Source organism: Bombus fervidus, chromosome 5 (genome assembly GCF_041682495.2).
Source record: "Bombus fervidus isolate BK054 chromosome 5, iyBomFerv1, whole genome shotgun sequence".
NCBI classification, from domain to species: Eukaryota; Metazoa; Arthropoda; class Insecta; order Hymenoptera; family Apidae; genus Bombus; species Bombus fervidus.
Window position 1 is genome coordinate 1,393,012 of NC_091521.1, and position 27,206 is coordinate 1,420,217.

At 44.1% G+C, this 27,206-nt stretch overlaps 1 protein-coding gene across 13 annotated transcripts in view; it reads right to left on the bottom strand.

The window, feature by feature from the left end:
* Nucleotides 1-2,714: 2,714 nt before the first annotated feature.
* Nucleotides 2,715-27,206, bottom strand: part of LOC139987399 (uncharacterized) — an 89,242-nt gene continuing 64,750 nt past the window's right edge. For 3 of the 13 annotated variants that reach the window (XM_072003602.1, XM_072003601.1, XM_072003600.1), the window contains 3 exons: nucleotides 6,285-6,428; nucleotides 5,225-5,485; nucleotides 3,938-4,833 (listed from right to left, as the gene is read on the bottom strand). In XM_072003602.1, coding sequence (XP_071859703.1) covers nucleotides 4,379-4,833; nucleotides 5,225-5,485; nucleotides 6,285-6,428 — 860 coding nt within the window. In that variant the 3' untranslated portion in view covers nucleotides 3,938-4,378. Of the gene's footprint in view, nucleotides 2,959-3,521; nucleotides 3,706-3,937; nucleotides 4,834-5,224; nucleotides 5,486-5,681; nucleotides 6,220-6,284; nucleotides 6,429-7,774; nucleotides 8,960-10,344; nucleotides 10,762-11,152; nucleotides 11,663-15,046; nucleotides 15,429-17,493; nucleotides 18,054-19,414; nucleotides 19,742-22,899; nucleotides 23,917-27,206 lie in introns of those variants that run through there. The other 10 variants (XM_072003614.1, XM_072003604.1, XM_072003623.1 and 7 more) reach the window with 10 other exon arrangements.

Consider the following 27,206-nt stretch of genomic DNA (forward strand, 5'->3'; position numbering starts at 1 on the left):
GGCATCGATTAGGACGAGCAAGAACATATTGTGATCGATTTCAATTTCTTCCGTGTTACATAAAGAAAACAAATTGTCGGAGAATATAAACTCGAGGGTATTCTACAAACTTAGAAGGCGAACGCTAAATTTACAAACGGTAACTTTTCTTTTTAAATTATCGTGTGCGTGTACGTGTGGTTTACACGTCCAATCTTCGAATGGGAGACGAGCGATCGTTATGGAAAATGCTTGAAAATTGTCGGAAAATTGTATTATTATATTTATTATCTCTGTTAGACACTTGATGTCACATCAAACTATTATCGACGTTCTAGGAGACAAGTTAAAACGGGCTTTGATAATATACCATTAAAAACAATCAACACCGACTACGTTAAATGCGTTCAGCCAAAATCTGTTAAGAGACTCGAACCATCAAACACGGTGCAATTTGCAGGCATTTATGCGTATTTCGATAATCCTTAGCGCAATATCTTCGAATTCGAGGATGCAGTTTGGTGATCACTTGTCATGGTTGTCTCTTCGATGATGCAACGTCACCGGGTCGGTCTTTGAGCCCATCTTCGATCGTTGAGTCAGATTCACGTTAATGCGATCTTCTTGACGTGAATACGGTTTCTTTGGTGAGGCTCACTCTCTTACTCTCTCTTTCTCTCTCTCTCTCCCTCTGTCCGATTGACTGAAACCGAATGCTTGAACGCGAACAATCAACGGATGGGCTAGCTTCGCAAGACCCAGAGGAACATAAAGAGTAAAGTTGTGTTAATCGCGAAACAGAAATATCGGAACAATCAACGTAGCACCAATGGGGACCAGAGTTTCATTGCTGACTTGGGAGAATCGATTCATCGATCCATCGATCCTCCCAAGGACAATTTTTCTTACTTCCTGCTCGTTGATGCCGCTGCCACGAAAAAATTCTAGCAGTTATGGCAAAAGTATATGGAAGGAAACTGACGAATTGAGTTGGAACGTGGACAAAGGCAAACACAAGGAGCAACCTACGTTCCGAAAGATTCGAATGGAGGTGGATCTTGTAGATACGCGGGATTGTTGCTATGGAAAGGAAGAGATGAGAATTTTCTAAGTGATCTGAACGGCACTCTCGTAAATTGTAAGATTGACTGCCATTTAAAACTAGAATCGGACGTTGTAGCTGCTCTACAACAGAAAACAATGAATCTTTAGTATTATAGCATGTACAGATTGTTGCGTCGCAAATACTTAGCGGTTTGCGACATTGAAAGTGAACTGTATGGTAGCGTGCAAGTACAATTTAGCGATTGAATTTCGACGTGCTCTGTTTGAGGGTGTGAATAATGTAACTTTTAGGTTTCGCCTCCTTGGCAGCGTTCATCTTATGAATCGCGACCACGTGTCGTTGCAGGCTCGTCTTCTGAGTGAAACTGTAGCTGCAGTAGTAACAGGTAAACTTCCGTTTTCCTCCGCATTCCCATTTCATGTGCCTCCTCAAGTTGCACAGCATCGTGTATGCTCGACCGCATTGCTGACAGATGAACGGAGACCTCACGAAATCTGTCAAATGCAAAGAAAAATACTACTGTCAGAAAGTTTCATCGAACAGGCGAGCAGCCGGACAATTGGTATATCGAGAAACTATCGATTTTCTGACATGGATGGAAGTTTCTAATCGACCAGTAAATGTGTCACGAGTGTTCTGTCTTTGAGTGAATTCCCAGCCATCGATAGAAGCGGAGCATTTGTTCGTCGATTACTACAACGAAACGTCCAAATTAATTGCCAGTCTCTGTCAAAAGATAGACAAACGGAGAGAAAGAGGGAGGAAAAAGTTTCCCGACCGCGATTCGATCGTTTGCATCAGTTCTTCGAAGACCAAGAGAAATCTGTATCGTGAAACTGGCATTAATTTTCGTTGGCGCGTTGTGTCCGTGAAATGTGAACTACACAGAAACCGGGAAACAGTTATTGTAAAACGGTTTTTTAATTGGGACGCGCGTGCGTTTAAGTTCAAACGAATAGTTACGATTACATTTTTCACTTTTGCTGCGTGTCAAATGAATCAACGACCAAACGAACACGACTGGTGGATAATCGTTTATTTAATTCTACATGGAGAGAGCCACTGAAAACGTTAGGAGAGCGCGAAACGCGTCTTCGACTGAATCTTCGTGGATCGTGTTTATCGTCTGTTTTATTTGTGCAGCTTGAAAGTAGTTCTTCTTCCGGAAGTGAAACGAAGGTCTGCATTCTTCATTGATGATCAGCAAGCAATATCTTCCAATCGATGAAGTATCAGTGACAATGACCTAATTGCGGAGACCTGAAAAAAAGAAAACGTTCGAAATTTTATAAAAACGCTCGAACTTTATTATATGGCCCACAAAGTCCGATGAATTCGATCGCGCGAACAAATTTTGGTTCGAACCCGAACGAAAGGATGCGGCGTGACTGTGGTTGCCGAATCACCTAAACGAGTGATACTGTTGACGAATGTGCACGAAGCGTGGGAAGCAATGGTAGATAAAGACGAAGATTCTCGCGAACGTTCGCTTGCGTCTAACCGATTTATTGTTCTTCTTTTGCCGTCAAATCAGACAAACGTTACACGAACGAAGATTCTTGACAAGAATCGCGTTACTTGTAACAAAAAGTTATCTTACTGATGAAAGTAACGGTAACGAACGAAGACGTTGAGAAATATACGGCGTTTAACCATACGCGGATCTCATCCACGTCTTCGCGGCGGAACAAAGATGTTGTGCGCGTTTAGCATATGTTGTCTTAGCTTTCCGTTCTGCGTGTATCTCGCCGGGCATAGGTTACAGGCAAAATGCTTCTGCCCACCGCATTCGAATCTCAAATGTTTCATCATATTGTGCCTCATTTGATACGACCTGCCGCATTGGTGACAGGTGAACGCTTCCACGTTCCTCAAGCATCCGTTTCTGGATCCCCAAGCGGTGATTTGCGTCTCTGTAAAATAATGAAAAGAAAGCATCAAGTAGGATCTTTCGGGATGCTTTCGAAGTCCTTGAACTTTAAAAAAGCAGTCAACGTAAGGTGCTCGCTCTCTCTCTCTATCTCTCTCTACAAAGTAGCTAGCAGTCTGCTGTCTCTCGGTCGCTGATTTCACCAGAAACGGCTATCTTACTTGGACGATTAAAGAAAATCAAGCTGTCTCGTACACAACTTTTATTTTAATATCGTTCGTATAATAAGGAACTTACATTATATCTGTCTTTGGTTATTTACCTCGTCTTATCTTTATAATTTTGTATATATATACCCCCCTCCCTTCCTACGCGGATATTCGTAGAAACCTCTGGAAACGAAAGATAGACGTTGTTGGTGCAAAGAATAGCGTTAGTTATAAACTATTCGACATCGATTCGCGCCTATTCGCAGGATGCGTCCGTTTCATTCGATTCCATTTCTATCACTGAGCAAATATTCGTTTAGGAACGGAAAACTTTGGCGGAAGATAGATGTTGTGTCTTTGCAAAAGGTGTCGACGCAGCCCGATATTCTGCGTGTACCTCGCCGGACAAACGTGACACGTGAAGTTTCTCTGTCCGCCGCATTCGAATTTCATGTGTGTGGTTAGATTTCTCTTCATCTTATACGTTCTTCCGCATCGTGGACAGTTGACAGGCGCCTCTGCCGCGTTTACGGTTCCAGTATGTGTGACGTTACTCTGGAACACGAGTCTCCGTCTGAATCCTAGAAATAAACGGGAGATCCTATTAGAGAGAAATAATCGATATTTAGTGGAGTACACGATTTACGTGAATTGGACACGAAAACAGAAGAATGATTTCACTGTCACATTTAGAAACTCCCTTCGAAGAAAGACTTTGTATTATCGTAAGGAAAAATCAGTGTACACCGATCGAGAAAGGTCGATTGGACAGCAGCAATTCGATAAACATTAATAAAAAGAAACTGGTTTCCGTTGAATGTAGAGGATCGTATCGACTCAGAAATCATACACGTTTATTCCATTCGTATAATTACACTTCATCTTTGGACGCGTTGCATACCTTCTAACGAAGCTACGGGTTTAATCAACAGCGAATCGGTTCTTGTGAGAGGATCGTGTTATACTTCTAGTACATTTAATCTATACACATTCTAATCGGAAAACAGGCGATTCAATGGCGCAAGTGAACTCGCGGAATTTAATCGCAAATGCTACGTTTTTCATACCGCGAATTTGAATTTATAATGTTAATGCTAAATAAGAAAGCTGATGGATACGAAGCGTTCGCGATATTCGCGATACGCTTCTCGCTATATTTCTTTGATAGCTGGTCACCTATTTGAGAATTACAGTTTTTGGTACGAGCATTCATCTATCGACGAAAAAAAAGAAAAGGAGTTTCGACGACGACGTTCAATGCTTTGTTCTAACGTGTCGTTCGAGGTTGGCCTTTTGAGAAAATCTATTCTTGCAAATGGGACAAGTAAACTTAGGTTCGACACCGCACTCGTAGTTTTGATGTCTCCAAAGCGAAGTGAACAACTTGTAGCTACGATTGCAATTGGGGCAAGTATGCTTTTTCTTCCTTCTTCTCTCCTGTTCGTTCAATCTCTCCCTAACGTTCTTTTCGCCCATTGTCGTTCGTTTGTTACATTCAAAGGTTCTGTGACGTTTCAACGACGCCATCAACGAAAACTTTCGATTGCAATCGGTGCACAGGTATTTCCTTGAGCCATACCGGCGCATCTTGTCTTGATCGCTCTTAAATGTCATGGACCGCAGGTGCCTGGTGTACAGGGCTGTATTAACCGGTGTCAATTTCGGCAACGCCAGTACCGTCCAATTGGAGGAGCTGTATTTCTGTGTGTCTGGAAACGAACAAACGAAATAAAAGACTTTTAGCATTTTCGTCGATACGCATAAGCGGAGAACGGCGTGCGATCGTTGATCCGCACACGTTTTATCGTTAACGAGATTTGAGAACTCATATCGGCAAATACAATTTCGTAGTATATGTCGCAGTATATGTCGCTCCGTTCAAAAGAAACTTCTGCTAATGTAAAATACAGAGGATCTTTATTTACAGGATGTCGTGCAATGGAGTGTCTACAATGATGTAAATAAACGAAAAATTTCATACGAATTTAAAATACGGTCGAACGCGAAAGAAAATTTAGCCGCGCGCTACAAAACGATCTTATAAATTTTGTGGAAATTCGTGATAGGAAGCGAACATGGTTCCCTGAATGTGCACGTTACCCTCGGCTTCGGCAAGGGCGTCCACTTGTTGCAGTCTATAGCGAGGATTCTGGTCGAGAAAATGCTGATGTCTGGCCAGTATGTGCTTCATCAGGCTATCCTTGTATCGCGTTCTATGCGGGCAGAAAGCGCATTTGAACTTTGGATCGATGCCGCATTCGAAGTCGTGATGCCTCTTCAGATGATGCTTATGCTTGTACGTTTTGCCGCAGGTGACGCAGGTATGCTTGAATACGGAAATCGCAGGATACTGGGACTCCACTGAAACAGACACGAAATTTCATCGATTAGTCGAAATCGGTGGTTCCCGAGCGAAACAGTTGGCCAACTTAAGTCGTCGGATAATCGAAACGACTTGTTGTTCGAACGATCCGACAAACAAGAAAACAGGGAACATGAATAGGAGATAACGTCTCTCGGAGGGGATGATTAACGCACCAAACACAGACAACAATCGTTTTGGTATAGAACGTGACAGTATTTTATTTGATTCGTGCCACTTTTTTTCTCGACGGTTGACGACCAAAGTCATGCAAAGCTGGTCCAACTAAACGGAAAACCTTGCAACGTTCGGTAACGTGAAAATTCGTATCCTCGTCACTTGTTCCTCGTTCTCCGTTTATTTATTCTTTCCTCTTTCCACCTCGTTTTATTAATTCATGCTCAACATCGAGAAGCATACTAATCGAGAACGGACCAATCGCTTTCGAACATTATCGAATGTATTATACACATATATGTTTGTATTTGTGTGCGTGCGTAACTGCTTGTCCTGTGTGTCTGCGTGTATATAAGAAAGAACAGATACGACAGCTTTTTCATTTCTAACGAAATTATCACATCCAGCGCTGTTTACACGATGTTCCATTCGTACGTTTGATCGATCGACGGGTAATCGCGAGATCGCTGCTAGTTGTTGTTCAGGGATTTCTCTGCTGCCTGATATTCGCTGTTCGCGGCGTAAATCCAGACCTGGCGTGCTTCATCATGTGCACCTGTAGATACGACCTGTAGGTAGCTCGATAGGGACAGAAGGTGCATTGATGCATTGGTTGTTTACCGCATTCGTTTATCACATGTCTTCGCAGGTTCTTCATTTGGTGATAACGGCGATCGCAATTGTCGCAGGCGAATCGCCCTTGTCCGCGCGACCTCCTTCGATCCTTGGGCAATCGACTCACGTAGAACCTCATTTTCGCATAATCTGCAACCAGGAAGAAATCATTCTGTTAAAATTTCAAGTTACAGATCGCGACCGTCGTTCCTTCGATCGTCGTTGAACGGATTATTTGCGTGAAGGGAACGAACGTCCTTTCATCGATCAACGTCAGTATGACGTACGTACGTAACATATGTCTCTAAGCGTACGCACTAGCCGTACTTACGAGCAAAACGAAAAGGAGACTAGGGGCTAAGGAAAAGAATTAAACGTTGTAATTTGTCCGAAATGTAAGACAAAACGGGATACGTTTTCGTTACATGCAGATGCTATCGAACACGATTGGACGAATGGTCGTAGTGATGACAAAAAAAAAAAATAAATAAATAAATAAATAAATAAAAGAAAGGAAGAAAAAGAAAAAGAAAAGGACGAGAACGTGCTGCCACGTCGACAGTCTCAGTCAATTTTTCGAGTGTCGAGCGGCGAGCATCGAGCAACGTTGCGACGATGCATCCCCGAATCGATCCATAACAACTGCGAATAGCCATCAGGTTAAGTATGTCAGGCGAAGTATATTTTCGAAAAAATTCAAATTACATTTCACCTACGACCGTGACGGTGAATGATACAACGATCGCTATTGTCGGAGCCGATATTTGTAGGTAAACTTGATATTTGTATTTGTATGGGTTACACTTTTCTAGGTCTTTTCTAACGCGACCATCGCATCGTTCGATCGCGAGTAGAGGAGACTCGGACGAATACGCATCACATGCTTCGATATACTGCTCCTATACTTGCTGCGACGTTGTCGGTATAGGCATTTGTATCTTCTGATTTTCACAGGTTTCCACGCTCGGTCATGAAGCGACGTCTCGAGGGTCTTTAAACCTGACGGTTTCTCGTCCGATTCGCCGTCGTTTTTCGTTTCGCTCGCCTTTCCGCGACACGAAACCTCTCGCACGGTCGAAACTGCACTCTGGAATCGTCGATCGTCAGATTAAAGGAGGATCGTGCGTGCATTGGGTAACCGAGATACGAGGCGAAAGAGGAAGAGAGAAGGGGGAAAAAAGAGCTGAGAAGTTTGGCAAAGGTAAAAAGGAAGAAAAGATAGGGCAGAAGGGAAACGAATTCAAAGATTCGCCAAGAGAAACTTGGTATCTGTTAAGCCGAGTTAGCTCGTGCCGGAATTTCGTACGATTCGATTTCGATTCCGTTAATTCGATGGAAATTTCAATGGAAAGATGCCTTCGATTCAGACTCGAGAGTATGTCGATCGATGAGAACGGGAAGAACGAAACGTCGTCACCTTACCGAAGAACGGAACATCCTGTTTTAATGAACATCGACTTTGGTGAAAAATAAGAAATTTCGAAGAAATACCCGAATTTCAAAGTTTTCTCTTTTATTGGTAAGAAATACTTATGTATGCACGTAGAGCGCGTAAGTGGTACAATCGATATCTACTTCCAGTCTAATTGGGTTGATGAACTTTCAAAGAACGTGAACGCAATGTACATAGCTATAACAACGGTGGAATTTTCTTTATTTCCTTCGTTTATTGTCGATCGCGTATATGTATAGTAAGCGTAAGTGAATTGAACGTAAGCGATCGTTCGTTTCTCAACAGGAAATTTACTACCGCCCGTTAACCTACTTGATCCTTCTCTAATTTCGTTTAGAAACCGATATAGATTTTTACATTGCGCGTGGCGATCAACGTCTCGGTCAACTTTCTTCACGGTTTGCACAAAATCCACAAACGCGAGTTGTGAATAAACCATAGCGTTTCAAAGGTACACGTACATTTTACCAAATTGCGTCTTCCGTCGCGTTACACCGATGCACGAATTCGTCTGTACATCGTAGAAATGATCGCACAAAGAGCACGAGATCTACTCGATCGGCCGTCTTTTTTTCCTTCTCATAATCGCTCGACGAACAAATTCTTAGGAATAGCGACACACTGTAAATACGTAACAGTGCGCATACCGTTACACGGTACGAAATTTCGCGAAGATAGAGCTACTATGAAAAGTAAAAAAGTTTCGCCGCTAATCGCGTTTAAGGTCGCGCAAGGTTTTTCGATCCTCGTTACACATCGCCCGGTAATTAACGCAAAACTCGTTCTCTGTCTAATCACTGCACTTCACCAGTGAAATTAAAAGACACGAGTTTTGAGGGGAAAGGGGTCTATCACGCAGACCGAAAAGAGATTAATCGTCATCGATGTAGTCTTGAAGAGATGTGGATCGACGTGTTTCGAGTAGAAAGCAAAATAGTCGTTGACGAAGTAGATTAGTTTCCAGCGTCCATGGAGGATGACAGCTTATTCCCATTCGGCATCGCGTAGAATTCGCTCAACAGTTTCATATGCCTGCCGTTCAAGTGGGTGTTCAGGCTGGACTTGTGCTTCGTTCTGTAAGGACAGAGGGGACAGTGGAACTTGGGTTCCACGCCACATTCGTGCTTCAAATGCCTCGCCAGGCTGGAGTAGTAATTGTATACCTTGCCACAGTTCTTGCACGGATAGGTGACTTTCTGGCAGTTCAGGTAGCCCACGGAACGCGACTCTGAAAAATTCGAAAGACAGAAGAGACGGATATTAGAAACGGTCGACGAAAATACCGAGGAATTCGTTCGTGAGGATGGCACTTTCGCGATATTCATACGGCAGCCGTGCCATTCGTGTCGTAGCCGAGCTTCGTTGCAAGTAGCGAAGCTCGTATCCATAGATTTCGCGAGCGAGCGATTTCGTTCGAACGGTTTCGATCGTTGTTCGAGAATTCATCCGGGAAAATACGTAGCGCAAAATAGCTACGACTATTTTGAGCCACGTGCCTCTTTGATCGTTTTGCTCGAAAAACTATACACTGGTTTTCGAGAATTCGTTGGCAGAGGCACGACGGGTTAAAGTACCGCGAGTAACTATGAGGCAGGGTCTCATGCAGTCTTTTTTGTCAAGTCGTTTCCTAAAAAGAAACAATACGATCACGTTACTTCTATGGTAACTGGGTCCAACTCTTTTTTTCTCTCCTGTTTCTCTTCTTCTGGCGTTCCACAACTCGATTCCTTCGTAAACCGATCGGATTTTACCCAAACGCTTAATTTTCAGTTACCACAGTTACAACGCAGATCAATTACAAGTACATGATCGATACATGATAAATCAGTCATACTTTATTACTTTACTAATTGCTATTAGACATATTTTTCATTGTATCTGTTATATTAGTGTTGTGTTGTCATTGTTATTATTATTTTTGTACAAATAAATAAATTTATATATATATATATATATATATATGTATGTATGTATATATAGGAAATCAATGAGAGAACGAGTCGTGAAAAACTTGGTCGCTGCAAGGCGTATGGTAATTCCAGAATTTCGAATCGTTTCGCGTGTATTTCTGCATTAAAACTGGAATTCCCAATTTACTGTAACGATGAAGAACAGACTTGGATATGCAGTACATGTTAGCTGCCTTCCTGAAAGACAACCCACTGGCCACTGCTTCTACAGCTGATCTGATTCGTTCGAGTTCGTACTTGTATTTCGTGTATCTTCCTCCGAAAGATCTTGTCCCGCTGTCATTGTAATAGCCTCGTCCTGTAACACGAATTAATCGCAGTTGTAACAGAAACGCAAAAGCGCGTTCCACCGTGATTAAGGAGAAATATCTGGCTTGTCCTCGTGCCGTTCGATTCCCATTGAAGCGGAATGCGCGTGCGTCTGGCGATGGGATCGGAGAAGAGAAGACGCAGGAAGGAAAAACGGTGATAAACGTACCGATGGCAGCGATCGAAAGACGCGTGGAAAACGCAATACCGGAAAACGCGATCGACTGTAACGTACCTTTTGCAAATTTCCGATTTGTCGAAGATGCTTGTTATGGCGACAAGGATGAGAACAAACGTTGGAAATTGCGATTTCAAGACGGTCCGATACAAAAAAAAACGTCCATAAGCTTAATTTTATTGTATACAGGAAAAGATGGTGAAACAGCCACGAACCACGCGAACGAATCGAAGATCTATATATCCGCGTGTATTCTCTTCATGTGAGACTTGAGATTCCATTTTCGATTGCTTCTGTAACTACAGTAAGGACAACACTCGGCCTTTTTTTGGCCGCAGGACGCCTTTACGTGTTCCACCAAATGATGCTTCCAACGATACGATTTAGAACATTTCGAGCACTTGTATCTGCCTCCGAGGGGATCCGTGCTTTTGTTCCTGCATATTCGGGTAGGCTTGCGATCGGACCCGAAATAATTAGCCTCGTAAGAGCACCTTTCCGATCGTAACTCGCTCGCATCGGTTACCGTAGTAGGCTCGAATACCTGATACTCCTCCCAAAGGACCAGTTCACCTGAAACACAATATTCAATTTGTCATTGACAGCGTTCGACACTGACAGGTTCTACCGCCTTTGCACCGTCGACGATCGTCTAACGAAAATCTAAGAGTAGCCGAATAATCGTTTGTTCAATGGGAAAACAGTCACGGTCAATGGATAAGGGGACCAAGCGATAAATATGAAAAACATGAGGGGGTTAACATTACAATTCCTCTGGGAACATTGGATAAATATATCAAGCGGAATCAACTTTATTTTCTCTCTTCCTTTTCCTTTTCTTTCCCTCTACTGTTCAAGTACCACATTTACAAATCACAATATGACAAAAGCTTACACACAAAGCGTTTTGTGTCGGTCAGTTTGCAGATCTGCTCCTCAATTCCTTCGCTTGTCGTCTATTTAACATCGATATCGAAGAACTAAAACATAATCGTCGTGCAAAATTTCGTTCCGTTCCGTTCGATTTCCGACGGTGTTTCGTTCAAACGATCGACTCAGACGATTGTGTCGGTGTCGTTGCAATGCATACGACTGACGTGCTTTTTCAAATTAGATTTCTTGTATGTACGAAAACTGCAATATGGACAACACTGTTGTTTGTCCTTGCCGCAAAATATTTTTTGATGTTCCACCAAATGACCCTTCCTCTTGTAGCTTTTCAAGCATTTGAAGCAAGAGTATTTATACTCTTGCCTATCTTCTTTCAAACTCCCTGTCGTGTATTCCATGCTTTCCATCTCATCGTCGTCTTCGTCTTCGCAAGTTTCTTCCGTTATAACGCAATCGTCCGTATAACCCTTGACACTCTCGCTTTCAAGATTAATCCGTGCGGTTGCGACGTAAACGTCGGTCACATCGAGTAACTCCATGCGTTCGCCGATTCCTTCTCTGATCTTGAAAGTGGCCACGGAATCTGAAACAAAATATCACGCGCGTTTACATAGGACTGCGTTTATACGCGAAACCGTACGTTCCGCAACATGAGAATCTACACAGGGATATATCAAAGAAGCATATTATATGAACAATCGTATTACAAAAATTTCCGTTGGTATTTGCGTTTCCACTTTCGTTACAAACGAGTCTACTTCAACGACCGGTCAACGTTCACCCCTTAAGGACTTGTAAACATCGTTAGAAACTGGTTACTCGGTAAAAAGCAAACAAGAATTCTACGATCGTTTGTCCAGCGTTGATCGACTACGAGCAAATCATCGACGTCGGTTAATTTCGGTCGGATTGCGGCACCAGCATTTCGCAACGATCGTCAAAGTTGAATCGTCGTTAAAACGAAAAGAAAAGAAAAGAAGAAAAGAAAAATAAGAAGTGAAAGAGATAACGAAACGGGACGAATCTTCGAAGAATTTTTTTAGATGGTTGGATCTGTACACAGGTATTTATTTAAAAAGCAATCGACTGCCGGACATCGTTACACAGGAACACTTAACCATCACTGCGCAGCATTCTTGCTCGATCTAATAGATTTACGGATCTATCGAATCGAATGGATAAGATAGGCTAGATGTTCATGCATCGTAAACGAACGATTCGCGTACATTATTCCTTCTAAACTATCGATAACAAGTACGATTCATCTTCCGCGTTCATACGATTACACAAAGAATGAGATGAAAGGTGACTGACGTTCACTACTTGATTAGCGTGAATACTTATATGGAATTGAATCCGTTACGTCGATACGATCTCGATCGATCGTAGCTTGTCACACACGAGAGCGAACGGTTTCCTCCTGCTTCTCCTTCTGATCCTCCTCCTCCTCCACCTCCTTCTTCTTCTTCTTCTTCTTTCTTCTTCTTGTTCTTCACCTTCCCCCCTCTTTTGTCTCTCTTTAATACTCGGATTTCAATAAAAACGGATAAGAAAGAGAAAGAAATTATCGTACTGTGCTTCGTCTTTCATCCCTCTTCCAGAGCAAATGTTACGTAGGCGATGAATTTGTTGAACGCGTCCGCGCGTTTCTCGTACGACACGCGTCAAACTTAATTTCTCGAGATGTAGAAGCATATTCGTTCGAACAAGGAAACGCGACGTTCAAACATCGTGTCGTTGCAGCCGTGAATTCTTGTTCGAGACACGCCACAGAGAGAGGAAATTGAGCGTACAACGTCGTAATTACAATTCTACCACTTGAAACGCGATACTCGCAAAGTCTCGAACGGTTTTTATAGGAAAAGACGGCTGCGAATGCATGCTTGTCCATACTACGATCGCTTCGATATCAAATAGGTAGGAAATCGGTTGCTAGAATTTACTGCGCTATCGTTACTCTTCTCGATATGGTAAAAATCGTGACAATACGTACGAAAAGTTGTAGATTGCACGATCCGACGAATCTATGTCGCTAGATTCGACCGACGAAGGTGGAAAAAAAATAGAGAGAGAGAGAGAGAGAGAGAGAAAAATAGGAAACGAAAGAAACGACGAAGTGGAAGAAAAAGAAAAAAAGAAAAAAAAAACAGCCTGTAGACTAGATTGGATTTATCAAAGAGCGGCTACGGTTATTTCGTGAGTCGCGCTACTGCATACCGATAATATACGGATAATCCTTTTTCGCAAATCGACACACGACACTAACTTTCAACACTCTCTAACGATTACAAATATTTGATCGTCGATGACAATAATAATATTTCGAAGATGTTTTGGCTTCGCATAAAATTCGGCCGATCCACAATGCGTACGTTATGCAACGAGTTAAAGGAAAATTGTTGTTCAAACGTTCAAGTGTTGAAATATCGACTCGACAAGGACAAACCAATACGTATGCGTAGTGACGGATTTACAAACACCAATGAAACCGTATGAAAGAAACATTGTTCCGAACAGCATGGTTTGCCGCGTGGAAAACGAGTTCCATCGCAAAATCCAAAGACTTTGGCTTCGTACAAATATCGCTGAACGAAAAGAGTCGTAGACGATAAATGACGTTCAGCGAAACAGCTGTCTACTTGATGTTGTGCACCGAGAGCAGGTGCTTGAGAAACGAGGCCTCGATCCTCGATCTGTAAGGGCAATACTGGCAGGAGAAGTGAGTCTCAAACGTAACCATTCCGCAGCCCATCTTCAGATGTTTCCGTAGATTCGACGCCCAGGAGTACATTTGTCCGCAACGCGGACAAACGTGCAGCCGCGGCCTCACGATCGGGAATAAAGGAGCATCTGGAAAGAAATCTCGGTTATTAAAGAACGACGAGCGAACGGCGTGACGCGATGCGATACGATGCGATGCGATGCGACGTGGCGCAAATCGAAAAGGATTATTTAGGAGGTCAGGTTCCAGAAGAAAGAAAAAGAAAGAAAAGATCGGGGATCGCAGTGGCTAGCTTCTAGACATCGAAGCGCATGCCTTGCCAGGTTAATAGAACACAACGGAATGCGACGACAGTCCCGTCTAGTCGCCGATAATCGTACGCGCTCTTCGAGCAGAAACCTGCGAAGCTGATTCTATTCGACGGCGATCGGGACGAATAGTCGCTTCGGGATTTCCTCGAAAAGGGCATGTTTCCGGTTTCGAGCAGCTAAAAAACGACGATGCTAACACACCTGTACTTTCGTACTCGTGCACGCGCATATACTTACGTTCTATTTTCGTGCCCCGGATCGTTTCGTTCGGCTGCCATTGCCTGAAAATATTTGCAAAACGGTCGAGAGAATATTAGCGTCAAGGGTTAGGTTCTCGCATGGAGTAAAAGTACACTTTATTATCGGCCAGCAGATCGGTTGCACAGTAATCCATTCGCTAATGCATGTGTATCCGATGTTTACAAAGCAAATGCCTCTTCAAATTTCCCTTAAAGTTGGACTTATAATCGCAGATAGTGCAGCAGAAGTTTGGTGGTTTCCCGCAAGCCATTCTTTGATGCAGTCTCAAACTGGAGGGCCAAGAGAATGGTCGACCGCACCACTCGCACGTATGCATCGTGTTACCTGAAACAAAAATCTTAGTCAGCGCATTGGCAAAGGCGTAGGCTTTCCAATGACCGTTCGCAACCGACTTTCGATTCTTCTCCTCTTCCTCGATGTCCGCTAATCTAGCTTTTTCAACGTAGAAAATCCACGTTGCAAAAGCACCACGCGATACGATACTACGTCGCGTCACACCCGGTTTCATCAACGTCGACACTGGAATCGAATACACGTGAAACGAACGTAACGCTTTCTCCATCTGCCAACAATTTATTGTTCATACAGCAGATTTGTTTTTTTTTTTTTTTTTTTGTCCAGGTAAATGGAAATTCGCCGGGTTCCAAGTTCGAGCGATTGCGAATAAATACGACGATCGTGGTTGGCGAATCGGTGATTTCATCGTTCAACGAGAGGATGCAACTAACGAGGTGTAAGAACGTGGAACGTGGCTCGTTATCCAAAGTGTATTCGAAGTATGTGCTTTTGTAAGCTGCTCTTATACTTGGTCCTGTGCGGACAATACGGGCAACATTCCTTTGGATCTTTGCCACACTCGATTCTCAAGTGATTCTTCATGTTTCTCAGCCAGCGATAACCTTTGTTGCAGTTTGGGCATCTGAAACAACCGGGCTTCTTGTCCAGGCAGCTGCTCGATTTCCGAGGTAGCTTCAAGCTCGGGTTATTCGAGGATAGCACCAGCTTGTGATGGCCGACAGTTCTGCTTTGGTAACGGTATCCGGACCAGGACAGCTCTGGAAAAAGAACGGGTGTATTTTATTATTAGAAAGAATTCTCGTCTGGCCGCGTATTTTCGTACGTCGATGATAATAATAATAAACTGAAGAAGACAGTGGCGATAAATCGCTGTTCATGAACAGAACGTGTTCAAATATTTTACAAACGTCGCTTTTTATTCTTCGTTATATTCGTTTGGCACATGACTTTATACAGGATCACGACACTTAGGCGTACAATATGGTACGTAGGATGGGTAAAATCTCATTTTCACTTGATAGCAGCGGAGTAATTCTATCTGCAAACGAAGGTTCCGCAGTGTGAAACATCTCTCTAGCTGCTCTCTATTCTATCGCGTTACATGATTCGATTCACGCGACTCTATGCGAGAACAGGCGATCTCGTCATTCTTTATCTATATGCATTGGCGTTCACCGAACGGAATGGTAACGTACGAGAAAATATAAACGCGCACGAAGCGTACGAGGCTTACGAAACGAGAAACGAGGATGCAAGAAAATGATGGAGGAAGGAGGGAGAGAGGAAAGCCTCCTAGATGCTACTCGAAAACACGTTCTTGCCAGGATGATTGGTTCGAATATGTTGATAGAGATTGCCACGCTGTTTGGTTCTGTGGGCGCAATAGGGACATTTGAATTGCGGCTCCTTGCCGCACTCGTGTCTGGTGTGTCTGACCAGTGTGGCGCGATGCTGATACCCTTTGCCGCACGTCTCGCACCGATACGGAAACTCGACCCGCTTCGCCATCCAAAGGGTCGCCAGGTCCTTGATCAGAGGCATCATCGGGTAGTTGCAATTCCTTTGAAAGTTCTTCGGCATAGTCATGCACGGGATCGGTATGTCTGCAAGTCACAGGAAGAAGAAAACGGGGGGCGTTAGTTGACGAGCATAAACGAGCGACACTTCGTATTGGGAAATACTTTGTCAGATAAGAAATCCAACTACGATCAAGAACATTTCGTTTAATTGCGTTTCGTTTAATTACGGCACAATAGTTTTCAATCAACATCAAAGCTACATCGAGTCAAAACGTTTAAAGATTCAACGAGAAATACGTCTTCGTTGTTCTTTATTTTCCGTTTTATTAACTAGCAACGAAAGGGACCTTTATCTATCGACAAGTACACAGACAAAAGTACGAAAATATTGCCGGTAGGAGTTTGAAAAGGAAAAATGGCTATTCAATTTCAGCTCGTGTTATACACTTCGAGCACCGCATGGCGGAGCCTCGGATGACGATGTTCGATGTGCCGGTGGATCTGGTCGATGGTATCGCCCACGGTATCGCAATAGGGGCAAATCTTCTTCGGCTCGATTCCACATACTCGTATCATATGCGTACGAAGATCGGTCAAACGATCGAACTTTACGGTACACTTTGGACAGAAATTCGAGCTCCGGAACGATGACGAACTATCGTTTACTCTCGAGTAGAGATTTTCCATCGGTCCGGCGTGGGTCCTTCCGCGTCGACACGTCACGTCCTTCCCAAAGTTAAACAACGCGCTTCGACGCGAACCTGAAATCGAACGTGTGCCAATTAGAAATTTCCTTCCGTTTTTCTTTTTCCTTCTTTCGTATCTTTCGATCGTCTCGTCAACGACCTACGATCGATCGTCCAACGATTATCGTCTTTACTATCAAGGCGATTTAGAGGGAAATCGAAGTAGCGGGAACGCGAAAGAGTTAATTAAAATGTTTGTCTGTTATAATCGTACGTTATTTACGCAATAACTTTAAACATTGTACTGTGTGATTTATTGTTTCTAATACTTTTCCTCGATTCTATGCTCTTACGATACAATAAGGTTAGTCGATAGTCGGTAGTCGAGGGTGGACAGAAACGAAAGGACAACAGAGAACACGTTCGCTAGAAAACTGATCGACGACGGTCCAGGTGTTTCCTTTCTCGTCGTTGTCACGCTATTCTCTCTCCGTCCACTTTCTCTTACTTTTCAAACACGCTCTAAACATTCGCTACGCAACTTCAGTTAGACGCGTGCTTGTTGAGCGAGCACGGCCTCTGCAGAAGCAAACAATTGCATTTGTCGCGTGAAATCTTATAGAAAGGTTACGCGCGAAACTCGAACCGATTTCTCTTCTGCTGGCGACTAAAAGGCAGAAAGAACTGGCGTTAGGGGAGGAACGATATTCGACGATCGTTTCGTCGTCTCGTTTGTTTCTCGTCGTTCACTCGGCGAGTAGTACGAGTACAAAAGTCGCGGAAAAAGGAACTTGTTGCCGGTGATTGGCAAATCGGATTGATCGGAGTAGAGTTCGATCTCAATTCAGATCGATCACGTATACGTTTTGACCACGATGACACTGACGAATGTGTCTATAAACGTGACCGCGTTGTTTCATTCGCGCTGCACAGTAAGGGCACTGAACTCTCGGCTCTTGTCCGCACTCGAACTTGGTGTGCCTTTTTAAATGCCATGCGTGTATGTAGCTCTTGGAGCATCTAGAGCACGTGTGCCTCTCAATGTCTCGAATAGCGGTGGCCCTACGCCTCCTCGAGCCGAGCGGCTTCTCTTCCTCGTAATCGAAATCCTTCGCTTCTTCCATCACCACCGAGCAAAGATTCTCCAGATCGGTTTCTATCTTGATCCTCTTGATGTCTAAAAAAAGAAAAGTAAAAAGGAAACGCAATTAGTCGCAGTCTCGGGACGTGTTCGCATGACCGGTCAGATACACGAAGAAAACAAAAATGATGGAAGCGGTTATCGTTACGAAGAGGATCGGGTTACCGCGAGTTATTTTTCCCGCCACCTTGTCCCCGAGAAGACCGCAAGCTGACCTTTTATCAGTGTCTTTGAGCGAGCAAACACGCAAAGGCAGAGCTTCCGTGTTCGGAGCTTCTCGGCCCAGGGACGAGAATAACCGTCGATTAACCGTCGATTAACTCGTTAACCGACGAAGCGGAACAAAGTTGAAAGAACGGCCAAAGCGACCGCAAGTGGCTGCTGCGTCGTTTTAGTGAATTCGATTTCGACGGCAAACAGGAAGCGAAACGTTGGTCGTCGCGCGTCCAAGCGAAAGGAAAAACTCTCTCGCGAACGATCGCCAACAGGTGGTACTCGTTTGAGTCCAGTAGCACCGTAACAATGCTTTATTCGCATTTCACATGTACATTCGTGAAAAACCGCACACACACCACGTTGCGACGGCCCGTATTCCCGTCCTTCGATGTTATATGTGTGCGTGCGTGTGTATATATATAACGATGACGCAGATCGTGACGACGAGGCGACAACGACGACGCTATACCTTCGTTACAAGACGTTGGTCGTCGGTTAGAATGCGAAAAGAAAACGTGGACATTCGGGAGAACGAGAAACGGAGGAACGTCGATGACGATGATGGACTGGACGGGGAACAGCTGTTACGAAGAGCTGGTCATCAAGGCGAATCGATAATGTAGATCCGTTGACCCGAGTGTTTTCTACGTATGTGCTCGTTCACGTGTGCCCTTTGCTTGCTGCGAGTACCGCAGTACGGACATTTGAATCTGGGCGCGACGCCGCACTCGTAACGAAGGTGACGATTCAGACTTTTCACCACGGTGTAACCATTCCCGCACTTTGGGCACACGTAGTTCTTTTTCTTGCTGCCTCTGCGTCGAAGAGATCCGTAGACATCGTCGGACGCGTGGAACTTGCTCGCTTCCTCATACGAACCGGCTCCGTAATTTCCGTACAATAGTCGAAACGAACGATCCACTGAAAGCAAAAAAGCGCAACGATTAGAATTATACGAGAATCGATTATGCGACGCCCACGACGACCGTAACGATCATCGCGACTACCGATCACGATGCGAGAATTAGAAGAGAACCGGAAACTCATAATCCTCTACCCGTGCACTCCTTCGGGAACCACACCGCTCGCATTTAAATATTCGCCATTCTCGTAAATGTTCTGTTTTCTCTCTCCAAGAGAAATGTACGATAAGGATCGTGTGGAAGGACGTGGGAGGAAAGTTATAATTGAATAAAATGTTTATTATTTTACTTATGAATACAATATATCTCATGACGATTAAAATTTAAGATCGATCACGCAAACCCTTTCCTCCGGATGTTTCTTGCGGATGTGACTGTAGATCTGTGACGTTTGTTTGCTCCTCAGTTTGCAGTAAGGACACTTGAATCTGGGTTCGTGTCCGCACTCGTATTTGTAATGCCGATTACGGTTACTTTTCAACGTGAAGCTGTGCAGACACTTGGGACAGTAATAGAGCAAGCGATCTTTGCCCACGTTGTTGCCCGGCTTTACCATGCTCATCAGCGAGTCCAACACGCTCAGATCTGCAAAGAAGAAACAAAGTACGGTGAACGTCCGTTCAAAGTGTTTGGGCATGCGATTATAATACAACTCGCGCGCCAATTCGCGTTCTTCTCCTTACGTTCGTCGATCGAAGGAATCGATCTGTCGGTCGAACAAGGGAACACGATCGACGACGTTTTCGGAGCTCGTCTGGAATATGCACAGACGCATCCATGACCTACGATGAGTTCGTTAGTATATATGTATCGCGTGAAAAAAAAGCAAAATACGTAGCACCGAACCAAAGGATTCTCCTGATCTAGCAAAGCGACGCGAGATAGAAACGAGAAGGAAAGACAAACATAAAAAAAAAAAGAAAAACAGTAAAGAAAAAGTAAAGAAAAAGTAAAGAAAAAGTAAAGAAAAAAGAGAGACCGAAAGATGAAAAAAGAAAGAGACAAACAAAGACGGGTGGTAAACGGTCAAAGAATTATATCACACAGTGTACGCTCGGTAATCGAGCGCAGATAGAATCGCTAGAGTGTTTGAACATCGATTTATTATTCGTATCTTACAATTCCACAGTGACGACGATATATGATCACAAAACATCGTGGAAAATGGGGAATAGTAATTGTTTAGACATCGAATGCAATTCGCGAACATTTATTCGTAGTTAAGTCCCGAAGGAAACGATCGGTCGTACGAGACCGATCAAACGGGGAAAGGACAATTTGTTCGTACGATGAATGGAAAAACGCGTCTAGCCCGGCTCTGATCGGGCGTGTACAGTTATTAATAAACGCACTTAACGCTACAACGTCGTTAATTATATCACAGCAACAAAAACAGTCGGCCACTAACGTCTAGGTGTAAGTAGAAGAAAACAAGAATCAAAGAAAAGATTTCGGTTGCGGTGCGAACGGCGACGCTTCCGCCGTAAGCACGTGGTTGCACCAAACGTTCGTCAGTATTTATACTGCTCTCCTGCTGTCTCCGCGCATCGATTCCAAAAGCTTGAAGGCTCGGCATTATCTTTCGTCGTGATTCTCATTCGATTCGATAAACGAGAAACAAAAAGTGAAAGAACACAACGTTTGCCCCGACCGCTTCACCCTGTACCATTCAGTCTTAAAGCGGAAAGCGTACCGGCAAATCGAAAGCAAGGTACGCTTTTCTCTGTTCCTCCCCTTTTCACCCTTCGACCATCCAACGATACGCCGGACGCATAATTAGCCGAAACAACTTTTAAATATTATTTGACGAACGCGAGTTTTCTCTTGCTCCAATTTCTTTGCTTTTCTTTTTCGCTTTTCCTCGTCATTTCTTGACCTTATAGTTGGCTCGATTTCACCGACGGATGAAACTGTTACGTTAAAGTCCATTTCTTTTTCTGCTATGAACGTTAAGAATGTCGTTATTATCGTTATTCTTACTATCTTTTCCATCGACTCATTCCTCCTTTCTTCTCGCGCACACGCACACTTTCTCATTCGCTCTCTCTCTCTCTCTCTCTCTCTCTCTCTCTCTCTCTCTCGCTCTCTCCCCCTCTCTCTCTCTCACACACACACACTCTCTTTTTCAATCTTTCTTCCATAGAAAACATACAATTTTATCTAGTAGGACGTCTAGAAATCGAAGAACTTTTCGTACGACAGCTCGTGCGCATCGTGGAACTTTAAATGCAATTGTACTTGAAACATCTTTACGTCACGACTTCTCGGGCAAACCGGTTACCGGCTAACGATCACGTCGTCAACGACGTGAACCATTCGTAGAAAACACGAGCAATTTCAACGTGCGACAAATTAACCGACGGTCGCGTTCGGTATCCCAAAATTCGAGATTCGTTTGAGCATCGTTTCGTTTCACGACTAAATCTCGTAAACGATCGTTCCCTAATTTTATAAAACATTTAAAAATTTGATAACAACGGAAAATATATGTATCGTATTATATTCATATACACGTGATGTATATCAATGAATGTGGCTGTGTGTCAACGTGTGTGTAGGTATATATGCGTATATTACATGTATTACATGCATGTAACGTATACGCAAATGCGTGTATGTTATTTCTCTAATATAGGAGGCGACAATCGCAAAAGGCGGCGTTCGCACGGAACTACCTTCTACGTTTCCGATGCGAACAGCAAGCTTTCGAGACAGTCCGCCGACGACAGAAACATCTCGAAAGGGACGGAGATCGAATCTGCCGTAAACACAGGAAACTATTACGCGAAAAGCGGTCGATTATCTTAGGATCGAACACTCGCACCTCGCGTCGCCTTCTCTCGGCCTTCACTTTATATGACATCGTTCGTTAACGAACGAGCAACAGGAACACGTACTAAATCTCCCGATTCGTGTCTTTTCGACAGCCTCGGACGATCCTTCTCACAGCTGATCCTTCACTTCTCCAGGTGCACCACGTAAACTGGCTGACCTACGTGCCTGGTTCTAATGTGAGACATCACGTTGGACGTTTGTTTGCTACGGAATTCGCAGTAAGGACACTGGAATCTCGGCGGTTGGCCACACTCGAACTTAAGATGCCTGGTCATGTTGCCTTTGATGGTGAAGGATCTTCCGCACTTGGGGCAGCCGAATGGCTTTGTGAAGCAGTCCGCCAGCGACCCCTTTGCGTACGTGTTCTTCTCCCTCCCTTGAGAATAGTAATTCGGCAATGATCTCGGCGCAGTCGCACCACAGGAATCAGTCTGACCAATCTCCCTGTTGCTTTCCTCGTTCTCAAATGCTTTGCAAGATTGTAAAACGAAGTTTAAATCCAACTGTGGGACCGCGGCATAGAAACCTGAAACTTCAAGATTGGCTGGTTAGTGGAATCAGCGAAATATCGGACGAACGATTTGGGAAGACAGCGGGATCGCTGGATCCGAGAATCGATCGCCGTCGGTTAGAGCCGTACTCTCCTTTAGAGACGTAGCGATCGTATTGGATTGGGTCGAACTAAATCGGTCCGGGGGTGGTTGGATCGGATCGGTTTGGTTCGCTTGGCTTTGATTTAAATTGCGACATGCTTCGTATCGACGACGTTGAGCATTGGAAATGGAAAAATAAAAGAAGGATACCTTAAAAAGTTGCGGATGATCTTCTAGATGAAAACGTCGAGCCAGTCTCGAGCATTTTCCAGACCCCCGCCCCCCTCTCACTCTCTCTCTCTCTATCTTTCACCCCTTTCTTTCCTTCTTTCAGTCTTTTCTTTCTTTCTTTTTCTTTGTCTTTCTTTGTTAATATCAAAGCAGACGAATCGAAATCACACGATTTTAACGAACATTATTTCTAATTATTTTCAATTGTTTAATTTAATACGTACTAGGGAAAAATGCATCTTAGGCTAGGTTAACGGTAATTAAATCTATCGAATAGAAATCGTTGTGTACCATTCCATCTTCGGCCGATGGCCACGTCCCTGATGGCTCGGTTAGCCAGTCGTGCGCGAACGAATGCAGCTAGCGGGTTGCCGTTTGATAATCGTAAGGATATTCGGCGTGTACGTTGTCGTATAAATTTGCATATACCATAAAAAGAAGTATTAAACTACAAAGGATCGTTCGTGCGTATCTGTCATTTGTGTGCAAATCTGCATGCATTTTAACCGAAATATTTACACGCAAGTGTCGTTCGAAGACTATATTGCAAATCGATATTTCGTGTCGATAATAACTTGAGAAATATTTTTGCTCCGCGAATACCTTCGAGATGAACGCGTGCGGTAAGGAAATACGTTTCCATAGAAAGCGAGTATAAAGTGAAAAGACTACACGTGTCGATTACATCGAACGAGATCGGGCGCAAAATGGATGGATCGTCGGTAGTAGTCGTTTCGTCGAATCTTCAACGTCGAGTTCAAAGCTTCATGTCGAAGATAAACACTTCCTCTTCCGGATGCTTTTTTCTGATGTGGGCGTAGACCGGCGATGTTTGCTTACTGCGAAGACCACAGTACGGACACTGAAATCTTGGTTCGTGGCCGCACTCGTAATTCACGTGTCGATCTTTGTTTCTCTTCAAGGTGAAACCGCGACCGCACTTTTGACACTGAAACGGCTTCGTCTTGTCGGAAACGTTTATCTTTGCGCTCCTCCGTTTCGCGCTTTTGCTCGATTCCAAACAACGTTTCCCGACAGTTTCCAATCGGCTCTTCAAGTCTAGGTTTTCTCCGAGCGCAGGCGGTAGAATATGGGGGGATCCTGAAACACGGAGACATAAATACTGAACAGCATACTCTCGACCGCTGTACAGAAGAGGCTGTACAGCTTACGGAGTTTGGCCACCCCGTCGAACGGACGTTCCGTTCGAATGCGTCGCTCTTCAAGGGCTCCGCTCGACGGCAAACTCCCTACCAACCCTTATACTATTTAGCTCCGGGTAGCTCCGTGTTCGCTGCGAGAATTAATATACCCTCTTCTCCAGCAGCAATTCGATCACTTTGTCATTGCGAGCACAGAGCTGCGTCGGAACTCTGTTCGGAACGAGCAGCCATCGAGCAGCCACGCAATTGGGAAAGGTACGCATTCCACGGAACCTACGTTTCAACACGCGCACTTCTTCTCGATTCTCTCTTCGAAACGCCTAGCCAAGCGTGCTCGCAATTCAAAGTAACAATTTACAGATACGCTTTTCTCGATAGGTTCGGACATATACACGTTCGATAGGCGCGATACAACAACAAATGAGACTACTCGCGTGCACGTGGTCGGTGCCAGTACATGGATCCCGTGGAACCATCTTTTCACCAAGCATCCACACTTTACAACCAGCCATAGAAAGATCGCTCGTTAGTTGAAGAATATCGAGGAGACGATTGAAATATTCGAGCTCGATAGGTGTTTGTCAGGCGCCATGATGCACGGCGATCGAACCAATGGATCTCGTGTACAAGGGGAGGAATAAATATTGTTTTTCTTTTCTTCTTTCTTCACTCTTTTTTTTTTTTTTTTTCTTCCTTCGATTCACCACGATGCTTTATTGCGAGCAACAATCGAAAGAACGACAATTGAAGTGGAAATATTAAAGTTAAAAACGAAAGAAAGCATTGAACTTTCGGTCCCAGAACGTTTGCGCGAGTTGAGGATGATGTACGCGTAAGTGACGGATCATGTGAGACTTTTGGTAGTTTTTCATGGAGCAGTGAGGACATTCGAAGCGCGGAGGCTGTCTGCACTGGTTCCGCAAGTGCGACAGCATCGATTTCTTCCATTTGTAGAGATTGCGACAACTGGGACACTCGTACATTCCGTCTCGTCTGATGATCGTAAATTCTCTGCCAGAACGACCGTGGAACCGCTCGATTTCCGTGCTCCCTTTTCCTCTTTCTGAAACAAACACGCAAACAAAAAGAATGTTATTATCGGTGAACCATTATTTCGATTCGTTACCTGAACGTACTTTTTTTTTTTTTGTATAGGAACAGCGTAGAAAAAAATCCCAAGTAAAAAGTCCGCGTTCTTCGTTTCGAATTGCACATCTCGTGCAATTCGACTGCCGAATCTAATCTTCTCTAGGCTTTTCTTCTTTCTTTTTCTTTCTAGCGCAATCCTCGTAAACTCTACTACCATTTTCCACAAACCTGTGTTTCATTCCGCTCCGTCCAGTCGGCCGCTGCTTGTCGACGTTTTCTAGTCGAATCAAGTTTCCGACAACGAAACTTAACACGCTTACATACGACTATGGAACGGTATAAACAATACATCATAGTCGATGGCAGTCGATAGAAAAATAGCAAAGTTCAAAATTGGCATCAATTATTTATTCCCGTTAAAACTGTTTTAACGCTTATTGCAACTCTCAAAAGTAGAATGTGAAAATTCTTACCATCGGGCACACACAGGTGCGAGAAGGAACCATCGATATCGATATCGATAAAATACACCAAGTTAACGTTCACGCATGCACCTAGACATTGGAAAACGGATGATCAGAAATGAAGGGGAAACGGATAGGATTGGATGAGTAGAAATGAGACTAGATGATATGAGATGAAACGAGATAAGACGAGACGAAACGAGACGTGTCGAGGCGAGATAAGACGACACGAGACAAGATAACATCGAAAGCTAAAGAAAACGAGAGAGAGAGATCGATCGAACGATTGGTTGGAACGACGAAAGAAGGATCTGCGAGCTAATCAGTTCGAGGCTCCGGATAGTAGAGTTTTGCATTTGTGGCGATATCGATACAATAAAGTTTGTATTTCGGATGATGTTTGCGTATATGCGACCACACGTTGGTACGTTGACGAAACTGATTCTTGCAGTAAGGACACTCAAATCTCCGAGATGCCCCGCATTCGTACTTATAATGTCGCATCATGTGAGTTCGATGTTTGTAGGTACGAGAACAATTCGGGCACTGATGTCGATTTCGTTCGTAGAGCTGAGTAGAAGTCCGAGGTCTCATGTTCCAAGTACATCTACCGGAATCTGCAAAAGAGGACAAATTTTCCAACGGTTAGTTGCGAAAGATCGACGAACGATAACGTTCAACACTCAATATACCGCTGACGGTGGGCTCAGCTTCGTAAGGGCGAAACGATGAGAAATTAACTCTGCGACGGTTCGAACGTTCGTACGTCGAGCGAAACGGAAAACATGAAAAGTTCATTTACTTTAACACTAATACGAAAGGAAACGAAAGAGTGGACCGCAGCAGCAGATGTCGCTCTTCACTTCACTTTCCTTTACGCTTCTTCGTCGTCGTACATGGTGGTCGTGCGATCAACGAGTGAGATGTAGAATACAGAAACGCAAGAACGTGACGATCGAAGGTGGATAAAGCGAGCCGTTGCTATCGCTAAGGAATCCTTTATTTTCTATACAGAGTGACTACGAGTAGAAATGTACAGAATATGATGGAGAAAATCGGTTCCAGCTACGGAATCGATGTTACGCATTCTTCGCTATATTCGCATCCGTCGCGTATCGCTACGATTCGAAGCGTATCGGCAATGTTCGTTTACTAAAGCGTAGGAAGGAGATGCCCTTCCCATTTGGATAATCAGGAGAATTGTCGCGAGCAAATATCGGACGGCTTTCAGCCCTGCTGAGTATCCAGAGCGTAAATCGGCCGGTCGCTGTGATTGCTCTTAATATGCGAGTACACGTGCGACCTGTGTTTGCCAGTGTACATGCAATGCGGACATTGGAAGCGCGGCGCCTTACCACATTCGTATTTCAAATGTCTGTGAAGTCCTCGATACCATTTGTAGGTCTTCTGACACTTGGGACAGTCAAAGTTACCTCGGGATGTGGTGTCCACTGCTGGAAGCATACCGGTGTTGTAGCATCTTCGTCTCCGATCCGGAGCCAGAACGGTCACGTAAGGCAATGTCGACAGGTTGAACATCACTGGAAATTACACGGTAGTTTTCTCGGTAAGTGATATTAACAGGCAAACGTTAGCTCGACGACACATATAACAGCAGTATTTTCTCCCCTCCCACCCCACCCCACCCCCCGCTTTACTCTCATGCTGCGACAAA